This window comes from Grampus griseus (assembly GCF_964374135.1).
Source record: "Grampus griseus genome assembly, chromosome: 3".
In the NCBI taxonomy this organism is placed as follows: domain Eukaryota; kingdom Metazoa; phylum Chordata; class Mammalia; order Artiodactyla; family Delphinidae; genus Grampus; species Grampus griseus.
The window spans coordinates 63,004,834-63,020,990 of record NC_139019.1 but is presented as its reverse complement, the minus strand read 5'-3'; the positions used below and the strand labels follow the sequence as shown (position 1 = coordinate 63,020,990).

At 40.9% G+C, this 16,157-nt stretch overlaps 1 protein-coding gene across 1 annotated transcript in view; it reads right to left on the bottom strand.

Moving 5' to 3' along the window:
* Window positions 1-16,157, bottom strand: part of THBS4 (thrombospondin 4) — a 50,017-nt gene that overhangs the window by 16,855 nt on the left and 17,005 nt on the right. Inside the window, exons 3-9 of the mRNA XM_082650980.1 lie at window positions 15,861-16,108; window positions 12,374-12,482; window positions 11,902-11,984; window positions 11,514-11,565; window positions 11,091-11,293; window positions 9,327-9,464; window positions 7,630-7,698 (exon numbers count right to left, since the gene is read on the bottom strand). Coding sequence (XP_082507106.1) covers window positions 7,630-7,698; window positions 9,327-9,464; window positions 11,091-11,293; window positions 11,514-11,565; window positions 11,902-11,984; window positions 12,374-12,482; window positions 15,861-16,108 — 902 coding nt within the window. The remainder of the gene's footprint in view (window positions 1-7,629; window positions 7,699-9,326; window positions 9,465-11,090; window positions 11,294-11,513; window positions 11,566-11,901; window positions 11,985-12,373; window positions 12,483-15,860; window positions 16,109-16,157) is intronic.

Genomic DNA, 16,157 nt, shown 5'->3' with positions numbered 1-16,157 from the left:
TGTACTCGATGATGCCAGGATGAAGCGAGCCCCATGCCTGCCTCTGCTTATGTGTATGTCTTCTAACACTGTGTGAGTATTGGGGGAGACACTACCAGACTGGAAGCCACAGCAGGCCATGGAGACATGAAGGAACACAATCGAAGGGAGAAGGCTGGCCAGTGAGCCACTTTGACTTGCCGGCTCCACTGTGGAGGGCAAGGAGGAAAGGGCTGAAAACTCCAGTGAAGTCCTGGGAGGTGGAGTGAGAAAATTTACTCTGGGGATGAAGAACACAGTTTGGTAAAAAAGCAAATGAGAAAATTGTTTTTAATGTTCATTTGGCTTTTTTTTTTTTAAACAATCAAGTGACAAAGGAACAGAGAAATGTCGTCGGCCTTGCGCTGAGAATTCTTGATGAGGTGGGGTGCTGTGAAAGCAACCTGGCAAGTGAGCTGTCAGCTCCATTGCGGTGGCGCTTCCGGGACAAGCTTGACTTCTTTTTTTTTCTTTTTTACTGAGATAGACTTTACATATCATGAAAGACATCCACATAAACTACACAATTCAATGATTTTGGTCACTCACAACCCGTGACTCACTGAATCCAAAAGATGCTTTCCAAGTATTATTATTTTATTTTGCCCACACTGCAGGGCTTGTGGGATCTTAGTTCCCCAACCAGGGATTGAACTCAGGCCCTGGGAGAATCCTAACCACTGGACCGCCAGGGAATTCTCTCCAATGATCTTTCTTGATCTGTCAGCCTCATTGGAAGACTCCCTTTGGTCAGTTCTTTCCTTTTCTTTGTTTCTCTGCTCTTTTTCCTTTGCCTACTCCTTCATTTTTGAGGTTTTCTAGAGTTCTATTTTGTAGACAGTTCCACTGTCTACTTTTCCTCTCCCTGAATGACTTTAGTTATTACATTCATGTCAGTGTCTCCCAAATCCATTTCTGCAGACTAGCTTTGTCCCGGTAAAAAGCTAAGAAGCTAAAAAGCTAATAAGTCCCAGTATATTCCTAGACAGCACTGTGGATAAGAACAGGGCTCTGCAGCCAGACTGGATGTCTTATGAGATGTGTGGCCTTCGCCTAATTATTTAACTTTCCTGTGCCTCAGTTTCTTCAACTGTAAAATGGGGATAATAATAGTGCCTATTGACAGGTTTGTTGTGAGGATTAAAATAAGTGACTTGATATTTATAAAATGCTTTGACATATAAGGAAGCTAGGGACCTAGAGATTAAAAACCTTTCCCAGGAACATACAGTAAATGAGAAGCAGTCATACCTGGAGCCAATAGTTCCTTCATTGACAGTCTACTGTGCTACACCTATCACCTTGGAAAGAGTCAACAGGAACTTTCAGGAATAAAAGCCAAATCTGATTAGTTAAAATTTCAACCCAAATGGAATATTATTCAGCCATAAAAAGAAATGAAATTGAGCTATTTGTAATGAGGTGGATAGACCTAGAGTCTGTCATACAGAGTGAAGTAAGTCAGAAAGAGAAATACAAATACCATATGCTAACACATATATATGGAATTTAAGAAAAAAAAATGTCATGAAGAACCTAGGGGTAAGACAGGAATAAAGACACAAACCTACTAGAGAACAAACTTGAGGATATGGGGAGGGGGAAGGGTGAGCTGTGACAAAGCGAGAGAGAGGCATGGACATATATACACTACAAAACGTAAGGTAGATAGCTAGTGGGAAGCAGCCACATAGCACAGGGAATCAGCTCGGTGCTTTGTGACCGCCTGGAGGGGTGGGATAGGGAGGGTGGGAGGGAGGGAGACGCAAGAGGGAAGAGATATGGGAACATATGTATATGTATAACTGATTCACTTTGTTATAAAGCAGAAACTAACACACCATTGTAAAGCAATTATACCCCAATAAAGATGTTAAAAAAAAAATTCAACCCACTAAGCGTTAGGCATTTTAATTTAATACAAATGTCTTTCGAGAAGTCCTATGAAAATAATGAATACCATTTGGGAATTGTGTTGTCACGAGTAAAATGCATATTTTGGAATACTGAACTATTAATACAAACTAAAAAGCTCTTCCTATTTAAAAAATACTAGAATGATAATATTTTATTCAATAAACATTAATTCAAAAGCCCAACACTGATCAGGAAACTTGCATAAGCCTCTGAGATAGCCTCATCCACCAGAGGGCAGACAGCAGAAGCAAGAAGAACTACAATCCTGCAGCTTGTGGAACAAAAACCACATTCACAGAAAGATAGACAAGATGAAAAGGCAGAGGGCTATGTACCAGATGAAGGAACAAGATAAAACCCCAGAAAAACAACTAAATGAAGTGGAGATAGGCAACCTTCCAGAAAAAGAATTCAGAGTAATGATAGTGAAGATGATCCAGGACCTCGGGAAAAGAATGGAGGCAAAGATCGAGAAGATGCAAGAAATGTTTAACAAAGACCTAGAAGAATTAAAGAACAAACAAACAGAGATGAACAATACAATAACTGAAATGAAAACTACACTAGAAGGAATCAATAGCAGAGTAACCAAGGCAGAAGAACAGACAAGTGACCTGTAAGACAGAATGGTGGAATTCACTGCTGTGGAACAGAAGAAAGAAAAAAGAATGAAAAGAAATGAAGACAACCTCTGGGAGGTTGAAGAGACCTCTGGGACAACATTAAATGCAACAACATTCGCATTATAGGGGTCCCAGAAGGAGAAGAGAGAGAGAAAGGACCAGAGAAAATATTTGAAGAGATTATAGTCGAAAACTTCCCTAACATGGGAAAGGAAATAGCCACCCAAGTCCAGGAAGCGCAGAGAGTCCAATACAGGATAAATCCAAGGAGAAACACACCGAGACATATAGTAATCAAATAGGCAAAAATTAAAGACAAAGAAAAATTATTAAAAGCAGCAAGAGAAAAACAACAAATAACACACAAGGGAGCTCCCATAAGGTTAACAGCTGATTTCTCAGCAGAAACTCTACAAGCCAGAAGAGAGTGGCATGATATACTTAAAGTGATGAAGGGAAGAACCTACAACCAAGATTACTCTACCCAGCAAGGATCTCATTCAGATTCGATGGAGAAATCAAAGCTTTACAGACAAGCAAAAGCTAAGAGAATTCAGTGCCACCAAACCAGCTCTACAACAAATGCTAAAGGAACTTCTCTAAGTGGGAAACACAAAAGAAGAAAAGGACCTACAAAAACAAACCCAAAACAATTAAGAAAATGGTCATAGGAACATATATATTGATAACTACCCTAAACGTGAATGGATTAAACACTCCAACCAAAAGACACAGGCTTTCCGAACGGATACAAAAACAAGACCCATCTATATGCTGTCTACAAGACACCCACTTAAAACCTAGGGACACATTCAGACTGAAAGTGAGGGCATGGAAAAAGATATTCCATGCAAATGGAAATCAAAAGAAAGCTGGAGTAGCAATACTCATATCAGATAAAATAGACTTTAAAATAAACAATGTTACAAGAGACAAGGAAGGACACTACATAATGATCAGGGGATCAATCCAAGAAGAAGATATAACAATTATAAATATACATGCACCCAGCATAGGAGCACCTCAATACATAAGGCAACTGCTAACAGCTATAAAAGAAGAAATTGACAGCAACACAATAATAGTGGGGGACATTAACACCTCACTTACACCAATGGACAGATCATCCAAAATGAAAATAAATAAGGAAACACAAACTTTAAATGACACAATAGACCAGATAGATTTAATTGATATTTATAGGACATTCCATCCCAAAACAGCAGATTACACTTTCTTCTCAAGTGCGCATGGAACATTCTCCAGGATAGATCACATCTTGGGTCACTAATCAAGCCTCAGTAAACTTAAGAAAATTGAAATCATATCAAGCATCTTTTCTGACCACAACGTTGAGATTAGAAATCATTACAGGGGAAAAAATGTAAAAACCACAAAAACATGGAGGCTAAACAATATGTTACTAAATAACCAAGAGATCACTGAAGAAATCAAAGAGGAAATCAAAAAACACCTAGAGACAAATGACAATGAAAACACGACGATCCAAAACCTATGGGTTGCAGCAAAAGCAGTTCTAAGAGGGAAGTTTATGGCTATACAAGCCTACCTCAAGAAACAAGAAAAATCTCAAATAAACAATCTAACCTTACACCTAAAGGAACTAGAGAAAGAAGAACAAACAAAACCCAAAGTTAGCAGAAGGAAAGAAATAGTAAAGATCAGATCAGAAATAAATGAAAATGAAGGAAATGATAGCAAAGATCAATAAAACTAAAAGCTGGTTCTTTGAGAAGATAAACAAAATTGATAAACCATTAGCCAGACTCATCAAGAAAAAGAGGGAGAGGACTCAAATCAATAAAATTAGAAATGAAAAAGAAGAGTTACAACAGACACCGCAGAAACACAAAGCATCCTAAGAGACTACTACAAGCAACTGTATGCCAATAAAATGGACAATCTGGAAGAAATGGACACATTCGTAGAAAGGTATAACCTTCCAAGACTGAACCAGGAAGAAATAGAAAATATGAACAGACCAATCACAAGCAATGAAATTGAAACTGTGATTAAAAATCTTCCAACAAACAAAAGTCCAGGACCAGATGGCTTCACAGGTGAATTCTATCAAACATTTAGAGAAGAGCTAAACCCATCCTTCTCAAACTCTTCCAAAATATTGCAGAGGAAGGAACACTCCCAAACTCACTCTGTGAGGCCACCATCACACAAAACCAGACATACCAAAACCAGACAAAGATACTACAAAAAAATAAAATTATAGACCAATATCACTGATGAATATAGATGCAAAAATCCTCAACAAAATACTAGCAAACAGAATCCAACAACACATTAAAAGGATCATACCCAATGACCAAGTGGGATTTATCCCAGGGATGCAAGGATTCTTCAATATACGCAAATCAATCAATGTGATACAGCATATTAACAAACTGAAGAATAAAAACCATATGATCATCTCAATATATGCAGAAAAAGCTTAGGACAAAATTCAACACCCATTTATGATTAAAAACTCTCCAGAAAGTGGGCATAGAGGGAACCTACCTCAACATAATAAAGGCCACATATGACAAACCCACAGCAAACATCATTCTCAATAGTGAAAAACTGAAAGCACTTCCTCTAAGATCAGGAAAAAGACAAGGATGTCCACTCTTGCCACTATTATTCAACATAGTTTTGGAAGTCCTAGCCACAGCAATCAGAGAAGAAAAAGAAATAAAAGGAATACAAATTGGAAAAGAAGAAGTAAAACTTCACTGTTTGCAGATGACATGATACTATACATAGAGAATCCTAAAGATGCCACCAGAAAACTACTAGAGCTAATCAATGAATTTGGTAAAGTTGCCGGATACAAAATTAATGCACAGAAATCTCTTGCATTCCTATACACTAATGATGAAAAATCTGAAAGAGAAATTAAGGAAACACTCCCATTTACCATTGCAACAAAAAGAATAAAATACCTAGGAATAAACCTACCTAGGGAGACAAAACACCTGTATGCAGAAAACTCTAAGACACTGATGAAAGAAATTAAAGATGATACCAACAGATGGATACACCATGTTCTTGGAGTGGAAGAATCAATGTTGTGAAAATGACTACACTACCCAAAGCAATCTACAGATTCAGTGCAATCCCTATCAAATTACCAATGGTCTTTCTTACAGAACTAGAACAAATCATCTTAAAATTTGTATGGAGACAAAAAAGACCCCGAATAGCCAAAGCAGTCTTGAGGGAAAAAAACGGAGCTGGAGGAATCAGACTCCCTGACTTCAGAGTATAATATAAATCTACACTAATAAGACAATATGGTACTGGCACAATAACAGAAACATAGATCAATGGAACAAGATAGAAAGTCCAGAGATAAAGGCACGCACCTATGGTCAACTAATCTATGACAAAGGAGGCAAGGATATACAATGGAGAAAAGAGAGTCTCTTCAGTAAGTGCTGCTGGGAAAACTGGACAGCTACATGTAAAAGAATGACATTAGAACACTCCCCAACACCACACACAAAAATAAACTCAAAATGGATTAGAGATCTAAATGTAAGACTGGACACTATAAAACTCTTAGAGGAAAACATAGGAAGAACACTCTTTGACATAAATCACAGCAAGATCTTTTTTGATCCACCTCCTAGAGTAATGGAAATAAAAACAAAAATAAACAAATGGGAACTAATGAAACTTAAAAGCTTTTGCACAGCAAAGGAAACCATAAACAAGACGAAAAGACAACCCTCAGAATGAGAGAAAATATTTGCAAACGAATCAATGGACAAAGGATTAATCTCCAAAATATATAAATAGCTCATGCAGCTCAATATGAAAAAAACAAGCAACCCAATCCAAAAATTGGCAGAAGACCTAAATAGACATTTCTCCAAAGAAGACATACAGATGGCCAAGAAGCACATGAAAAGCTGCTCAACATCACTAATTATTAGAGAAATGCAAATCAAAACTACAATGAGGTATCATCTCACACCAGTTAGAATGGGCATCATCAGACAATCTACAAACAACAAATGCTGGAGAGGGTGTGGAGAAAAGGGAACCTTCTTGCACTGTTGGTGGGAATGTAAATTGATACAGCCACTATGGAGAACAGTATGGAGGTTCCTTAAAAAACTAAAAATAGAATTTTTTTAGTTTTTAGTGGGATACAGCAATCCCACTACTGGGCATATACCCAGAGAAAACCATAATTCCAAAAGACACATGCACCCCAATGTTCATAGCAGCGCTGTTTACAATAGCCAGGTCATGGAAACAACCTAAATGCCCACTGACAGACGAATGGATAAAGATGTGGCACACATATACAATGGAATATTACTCAGCCATAGAAAGGAACGAAATTGGGTCATTTGTTTGAGACGTGGATGGACCTGCAGACTGTCATACAGAGTGAAGTAAGTCAGAAATATAAACACAAATATCGTACATTAACGCATGTATGTGGAACCTAGAAAAATGGTACAGATGAACTGGTTTGCAGGGCAGAAATAGATACACAGATGTAGAGAAGAAACGTATGGACACCAAGGGGGGAAAGCCATGGCAGGGGGTGGTGGTGGTGTGATGAACTGGGAGATTGGGATTGACATGTATACACTGATGTGTATAAAAGTGATGACTAATGAGAACTGCTGTATAAAAAAAAGAAAATAACCCCAAAGCCCAACACTGCAACTTTGAGAGAAGATATAGAACAAATTTGGCATTTATAAAATTATTATTAATTTTTTGGCCATGCCACACAGCTTGCAGGATCTTAGTTCCCCGACCAGGGATTGAACCCCAGCCCTCGTCAGTGACAGCACAGAGTCCTAACCACTGGACCACAAGGGAATTCCCATATAAAATCATTCTTATATAGAAAATTACTTATAAATTACTCTTACATTAAAAACTGTTTTTCAGCACAAATTTTATCCTCACTTGCAAGTCAAATATATTATGCCCATATGTTCTCCATGTGTTTTGGGGTTATGATTTACGTACACATACTTGTTTTAATAACTAGTCTTCGATAACAAGAGCCATGAAAAATACTCACCAAAGTGTTAACACAGATAGAATTGAGAACACACGCTCCACTTCGACACTCATCGATGTCAGTGCAGACCTAGTGCAGAGAAGTTTAAAGGGACACTGTTTAAGTAGAAAGACAAATACATTTTGCTTTGTTTTGACATCTTTGTGTGAAGCGAGGACGTGCAATTTCAGGTAGGCTGGTGATCAGAATATATCCTTAGTGGCCCTGCTTTTGCTTGAGGGTGTCCCACTTGCCCTGAGTTTTGGAGTCTCTTCACAAAGTGATATTAGCCAGGGTCCTGGGGATTTTACTGCTCTAGGGCTGGTTTTGATGTCAATTTTGGGGCTCCTGTTTCTGCATTCTATGTGTAACATAGGTTTGGAGCTCATGACTATGTGTTTTATAAGCTTGGAGCTTTGATTTGTTGTGGGCAACTGTCATTTCTGTCAACCATGTCCCAAAGCTGACATCAAGCTTCCTGTTGATTTTTGGGGGCTAAGAAAGTTTTCTCATCTCCTTGTAATAAGTAGGGTAGCTCTCTAAGACTTCTGGCTTTTTTCAGGGGTATTAGGTCTTTCTAAAGGTTCAAGACTACATCTGCTATACCCACACAGTGCTTGAACCCCAGTTTCCCACTTGGAGGACCTAAAACCATCTCCCACCTCCCATGAGCTGCTGTGACATCAGTTTCCACCCACAGCTCTGCCTCTGAGTTCCCTCTTTGTTTCTCGAACCTGCACATTTCCTCTTATTTCTTTTGATATTGGTCATGCATTAAAATTTGTTGTTTAATTTCAGCAAGTTGGTTCCCTTTGACCTGAGTTCATTCTGCCATATTCTGGAAATCCACTGGAAGGGCTCCTTCCTAGCTTACATAAAGCACCTTCTGTTTCTTTTTGTCTATTTTCCTTAGCTTAGTCTTGGCGATTCTGTCTTTAGAGAAGAGGAAGAAAAACTTAGGTCATTACTCCAATGGCTTGTCATTCGTGTGTGTCGAGCTTGGCTCCTTTTTCTAGACTAAAAAATGATGCCCTCTAGAATCCTTTGATAGGCTGCTAGGAAATAATGAACCTCTGCCCTTCTTTAAAGCTAATAATTTCCGTAAGGTAGTAAAATATATTTATAGACCAACCATTTTTAGGGGCTGAAAACATCAAAAAGAATTTCACGGTCAGTCAGTTAAATAATGGTCAGGATATAGTAGAACATTTGGAAATAAACGGAGACTGTCACAAAGTGCTTGAGTGCTCTATAGCAATTTACGGCTTATATAAGAAGAAAGGCAGGTTTCCTCAGGGGATTATTTCTACTCTTGAAATCCTCTCATCTCTAAAACAGCTTCTGATCAGCAACAATGACTCTATGAAAGTGACCTAATTTTTCAAAGCTTTTATTTGTTTCCCCAGTTCTTAAGTTATTTGGTGGGACAAAATGTTCAAAAGGCTACCAACAAAATAAGGCTGAAACATGTCACATATCCAGGATTACCCCCTTCACTGCTTTCCTAGTGCTACTCGATTATCCCAGCTGACTAGCTTCCTCCTCACTAGCCTTGATGAAATGAGTTGGAAAACTTCCTAATGTGCCCGCAGTGCATGAGGACATTCTGCACACCCTTGGCCGCTCCGGGAGGTAAAGGGTCATATGGAAAGAGGTGGGAACCAACCAAAGGTTTTCTGTTGGTAATTAGAGATTAAAAGGCCACAACTTCAGCCCACCTGCTTGTTTGTCTTGGCAAAATTGATCCCAACACCCTGCACCGTGGACCCTGTGAAGCCCACCGGGCAGGTGTCACATCTGAAGCCAGGAGCCAAGTTCACACAGCGCACGCCTGGGTAGCAGGGATGGTATTTGCACTAGAGAGAAAGAAAAATTCACTCTTTAGCCGCATGGAGAAAACACCCTCAAACTTCCATTCATCTATTTGTGCAGACTTGGGGATTCATTTAACTATCATTTTTTGGTGCTCGACATGATCAAAGGCAATAAAGGCTTCCAATTTCATAGTTACTCACAGAATCCCTGACCCACATGGTCTGGAGGTTTCCTTGTAGTGGGCTTTTGCTATATTACAGAATCACGCACAGCCAAGTGGAAAGAGTCCTTAATGTTAACCAGTCTACCTCCCAGCGCAAATTCCCTGATACTCTAACTTGGAGTTTTAAAACCTCTGTGAGAGGACAGTGCTCCTGGACCACTTGTCAGCTAGCTATTAGTTGAGTCCAAAGGAACCAACTACTCAAAGAAAAAGACCTTGAGAAGACAAAACCAGGGCAGTTGTTGTTTCTTGAGTAAGATGTGATTCATCAGGGTCTGTGCCTGCCTTTGTGCCCTACCAAGTCCATGACTGTTCCTAGGCTCTCACAGTCTAGGAGGTTCATTCTGATTTTGTTTTGTTTCGTTTTTAACCAGTTCAACTAATGTAAAAAACATGACCACTTCCTGCCCTTTCAAAAGGAGGAAAATTCCAGCTCACAGATAAAAACCAGATGCAGTTCTGTGAAACATATGCAGATGTTCTTCCAGTGGAGGGATGACTAAAGACCATCTTAATTGCTTACTACCTGGGGAGGTCATCAGCTACCACAAGCCTGCAGGATGCATGTGTGTGAAAGCTCCTTCCAGCCTTCCTCTGGCCAAAGGCACATGGGGGCAGCCTTGCTACCCACTGCGAACACTGTTTTGGGACTGGACCAGTGACTGGCTAACAATGGTCCTTCAGGGCTTTGCCAGCTGGCCAAACAGCCCGTATTTGCTGTATGTCCTTCTGGCTCCATCTCTGGGCACTTTTGGTTACTCACAGATAATGGGGCCTCTTCAAAAGGTCTTATTGGTTTGAGATTCCTGTCTGCTCCTCTGTTTTAGGAAGCCTGAGCAATCAGTTGCAACCCCTGAAATATACTCTTACCCAGATCTTTCCCCTCCCATGTTTGCAAATGTGTGGAAAAATCACAATTGTCACAGAGACTGCTTAAGAGAAAGAATCAATGATAGAGTTGAAGGCTGAAATCTCAGCATTGTAGTAACACAGACTGGAAGAGTGGGAACCACGGAGGGGAGACGCAATGATCACGGCCACAACTGCGTGTCATGCCTCCTCCTTCCACCATCACAGATCTCTAAGAATTCCTGAGGGAGTACTTTTTTTTTTTTTTTTGGTACGCGGGCCTCTCACTGTTGTGGCCTCTCCCGCTGCGGAGCACAGGCTCCGGACGCGCAGGCTCAGCGGCCATGGCTCACGGGCCCAGCTGCTCCACGGCATGTGGGATCCTCCCAGACCGGGGCACGAACCCGTGTCCCCTGCATCAGCAGGCGGACTCTCAACCACTGCGCCACCAGGGAAGCCCCTGAGGGAGTACTTTTTATGTAGCCTGGAGGACAACCCAAGTCATCCCTTAGTCATCCACATGGCTTCTTTTTCCATAAGCTGTCGGATGTACAAGATACTGAGGGAGCCCCATCCTATCTAGTTGAACTTTTACCTCATCAACGTCAGAACAGGTGATCCCATTTCCTGTGTAGCCCTCAGGGCAGGGCCCACAGTGAAAGCCATCTCTGGTGTTGGTACATCGGACGCCACGGAAACACGGGTTGGAATCGCACCGGCGCACTGGGGGTATCAGGGATGCTGGGAGCACGGGGGGCACCACGGTGTTGGGAGTTGGAGACTGAAAGCTGAGAGGACCTAGAGGAAAACCATCATCCACAGGCTTATAAACCACCAAGAAAACAGAGCTGATACAGAATCAAGCTTAGTTTCGCAGTGAACTTCTTTTCCCTTCCCTCTGCCTCTGTGCCAAACCTCCAGAAACCAGCGCCAGTGGAGCCTCACCCACCCAGGCCCATCATCAGTTGGCATTTGCTGGTCCAACTCAGAATGCACCAGTTACTAGAAAAGCACTTACCGCAAGCCTGGCATTCAGCTATGGTGTTTCGCAAAAATGATGTTTCCTTGACCTTTAGAAATGGGAAGGGAGAAAAAAAAAGTTGGAAAAGGAGTTCCTGATGTATAATCCAGGAGTGAAAGAATCCATGAGTAGCAAACTATTAAGCAGTACTTAAAGGAGTGTTAAAGGAGCTCTTGGTAGTTCCCACTCTGCATGGAGCCCTGGTGTGTTTATCACAGGCTGGTCCCCCATTTTCAGAGCCCCAGGGCAGCGGGCCGCACGGGGCCACTTGGGCTCAGGCTCCAGGTCCCCTCCCTGCCTCTGCAGGACTGCAGATCCATTAACTCCAACACAGAGCTTCTCTGATAAGACTGGGCCTTCTCTGATGGTATGTCCTACTTGTTACCTGCTGTCTCAGAAGATCCTTCACCTCTCCCAGTAGCTGGTTTAGTTGTGACATCTGCCCCAAGAACTGCCGATTGAAGTCTCCTGTAGGAACAGCAGAAGATAAGGCGCGTTCGGTCAGTGACAGCGATTTCTACAGTGACTCAAAAACAAATGATTTCCCAGAGACCATCAAGACAAAGAACCTAAGATACAGGAATTTAGTTTAGGGTCAAACTCATTTAATTCATCTACAACATAACGATAATGATGCCACTGGGCTGGTTACATCAAATTCCTATGAATTATACTAATAAAAGTGCAATGAAAACGTTCCTTGCCCTGGACTTGGCACAAGAGCCTCATCTCTGTAGGTACATGATCCTGTAGGGCTGCTCTGCCCACAGCCCACCTTTCTGGGATGGGACCCAGTCCAGCCGGGGGCCTGGGGGTTTGTGTTGATGGAGGTGTGCAAACTGCCCAAGAGCCCACACCTGTGCTTGTGGCAGCCAGCGGCTCGCTCTGCTGCAGGAAGCAGTCTTGCAGGCTGGCCACCTGGAACAGCGAGCCTCTCACCGCCAACTTCAGCTCTTCCAAGGAGTCCTGGAAGAGATCGGATTCACACCATACATTGCTGATGTCATTCAAAAGCCAGTGAGCTTGCAGACGCACACGATTTTCATAACACAGTAGGCCTGAATACCTGGACTCTGACACTTTCCATAATTTTGTGGGTTTGCATTTTTTCCTGAAGCCTGCCAGCCCTATCCTTTTGACTGTAGCAAATATGGAAGAAACCAGTAGCTTAGGAGAGTGCTGGAGTCCAGCATGGTCTGAGGGCTCATGAAGGTGACTAGGAGAAGAGAAAAGGCAGTTTTCCTTCATGGTAAACAAGCTCTTTTGTGGCAGGAGCCTCTTAAGAGTTGTCTGTTTATGGAGTTTAGACTGTAATGAATAAGACATTGACCCCAATTTTAAACACTGTTGTTCTTAGGGTGCCTGGGATCCAGGTTTTAGCAAAGTCTCCGGTTTCCTTGGATTATGAAGATGAATAAACGGTATATTCTTTTTTGTGTGTGTATATTCTTTTTCTTTCTTTTTTATTGGGGTATAGTTGATTTACAATGTTGTGTTAGTTTCTGCTGTACAGCGAAGTGAATCAGCTATACGTATACACATACACCCTCTTTTTTGGATTTCCTTCCCATTTAGGTCACCACAGAGCACTGAGTAGAGTTCCTTGTGCTATACAGCAGGTTCTCATTAGTTATCTATTTTATACATATTAGTGTATATATGTCAATCCCTATCTCCCAATTCATCCCACCCCGCCTTTCCCCTCTTGGTGTCCATACATTTTTTCTCTACATCTGTGTCTATTTCTGCCTTACAAACAGGTTCATCTGTACCATTTTTCTAGATTCCACAAATATATGTTAATATACGGTATTTGTTTTTCTCTTTCTGACTTACTTCACTCTGTATGACACTCTCTAGGTCCATCCAGGTCTCTACAAATGACCCAGTTTCGTTCCTTTTTATGGCTGAGTTATATTCCATCGTATATACGTACCACATGTTCTTTATCCGTTCCTCTGTTGATGGATATTTAGGTTGCTTCCATGACCTGACTATTGTAAATAGTGCTGCAATAAATACTGGGGTGCATGTGTCTTTTTGAATTATGGTTTTCTCAGGGTATATGCCCAGTAGTGGGATTGCTGGGTCATAGGGTAGTTCTATTTTTAGTTTTTTAAGGAACCTCCATACTGTTCTCCATAGTGGCTGTACCAATCTACATTCCCACCAACAGTACAAGAGAGTTCCCTTTTCTCCACACCCACTCCAGCATTTATTATTTGTAGACCTTTTGATGATGGCCATTCTGACTGGTGGGAGGTGATACCTCATTGTGATTTTGATTTACATTTCTTTAATAATTAGTGATATTAAACTGTATATTCTGTGATGTATATTTTCACACTACTGGTTTATATCCATCATTCATTGTTAGTCATAGTCAATTTTCTCACCCCTTAATTTTGTAGCTTTTACTGTACTCATTATTTTATATATGTATGATAGAAAATGTTTATGTTAACTGTGGCAACATAAAGTCATCATTCTTATTTTAGAAATGAGCATGCTAAGGATTTTCAGAGGGACTCTGCTTTTTCATTTAGCTAAGTTAAGATGTATGCGACACGTGCTACATAATAGGTATTTTGTTGGAATCAGACCATAAGCTCTATGGAGGCAGAGCCATGACTGTTTGGCCTAATGCCTAGAACGTGCCTACTGACTGACTAATTGACTGACTGACTGACTGAGAAGGTGACTATGAAGACAGAGCACTGTGGTCCTTGTTGATAGTCTAAGGAGGTAGAACTTTTGGACAAAATTCCAAAAAATTCCATCTGTTTCTGATGACCTTGGTTTTTAGAAATGGACTTATTTGGTGGAGACTAATTTCTGAAATGTCAGTGACACAATTTCTGACTGTCATTCTGACTATTTGGGCTACTCTGGGGATTCAGAAATAAAGTTTGGCATATCTCTCCATTAATTTTTTTCTCTCTCTATAAATCTACACTAAATATATATACAACTCTTTCTCCCTCTCTCTAAACTTGGATTTTAGCTTTCTTGAAGCTTCTGCTTGAAAATGCTTCCTGTTTCAAGCACAAATTCTAGTCTCTGATTCATAGTCTTTACATTATTATCTAAAACTCCTCAGCATTCCTAGTTACAATGGAAATTACTGTTTACACCCTGCTTCTTTACACAAAGGGCTCAGAATAACTTGGTAAGAGCACATATAGTTTAGTTAAAGCATATAATAATGAAATAGAAGTGGAAAATAGTGATTGCAATATATAAAACAATGGGCCACAGTGGATGAACGTAGTTACTGATTTTGGGATTGACTTCCGTATCAGATGAAATTCTGGAACGATGAGCAGTTATAGTAATAATTGGAAAAGACAAAGAATACTACTAGTTATTTATAGGAAACAAAGTATTTCCTAGCACAAAATTCTTTTTTTTTTAAATAAATTTATTTTTTTTTTATATTTATTTTTGGCTGCATTGGGTCTTCATTGCTGCACATGGGCTTTTCTCTAGTTGCGGCGAGCAGGGCCTACTCTTCGTTGTGGTGCATGGGCTTTTCATTGTGGTGGCTTCTCTTGTTGTGGAGCACGGGCTCTAGGAGCACGGGCTTCAGTGGTTGTGGCACGTGGGCTCAGTAGTTGTGGCACATGGGATCTTCCCGGGCCAGGGCTCGAACCCATGTCTCCTGCATTGGCAGGCAGATTCTTAACCACTGTGCCACCAGGGAAGTCCCCCTAGCGCAAAATTCTAAGAGAAGCATATGTGGCAATTTCTAGAGTAGGTGCAATGATATGATGAAAAAAAATACCATCAACAGGGCATAAAACGGAAGACAGAAGTGATGTGATTTGTAAGGCCTCATGGAATTAAGTTGGCAATAAGGGTCTTTTTGTTAGGGATGCTCTAGTGAGACCTGTGAAAAATGTTGTTCCTGGTGCTTGGCAATTTCCAATCATTCTTTTTTACTTTCATTAAAAATATAATAACGTTATAGAAAGATTACAAGTAGATCATCCTATTGCCCTAAGAAAGTTTAAAAATGTTTGCTATTCTTTTTGCTGTTCCTTTCCTGCTTTACAATTATATTGCCAAAGTCTCCACTTATCATCTAAAAGAGCAGCTCTCAATTTTGACTTCACATTAGAATCAGTATTTTAAAAATACTGATGCTGAGGCACCACCGCTATAGATTCTGATTTAACTTGTCTGGAGGGTGGGCCCTCTAGCAGTCGGTTTTTAAGTTCCACGGGTGTTTCTAACATGCAGCCAAAATTAGATCCACTCTTGACCTCAGCCCACTCTTCTGCATTCAGCAGAAGCTTCAGAAACTCATCTTTCCAGTTTGGAGAATGGTTTGTGGGTTCTTACCTGTGCCTTCCTCTGGAAAGTCCTCAATTCAACAGCCTCAGGACTCTGGGCGAGGCCAGAAAAGGCTCTGGGGAGATTGTGAATGGAATCCACTTGCGAGCAGTCCACGTAGAGCTCTACAGAGCCAGCTCCCCGGTGCAGATTGTTCAGTCTCAGGAGGACCCTGTGCCACCTGCCGTCGGCCAGCTGCAGGTTGTTGAAAACCACCAAATGAATCTTCCCATCATTCTTCAGGTAACGGAGGATGGCTAGAACCAAGCACGGGTCAGTGAATAATGAGATAAAGGGAAAGGGCGT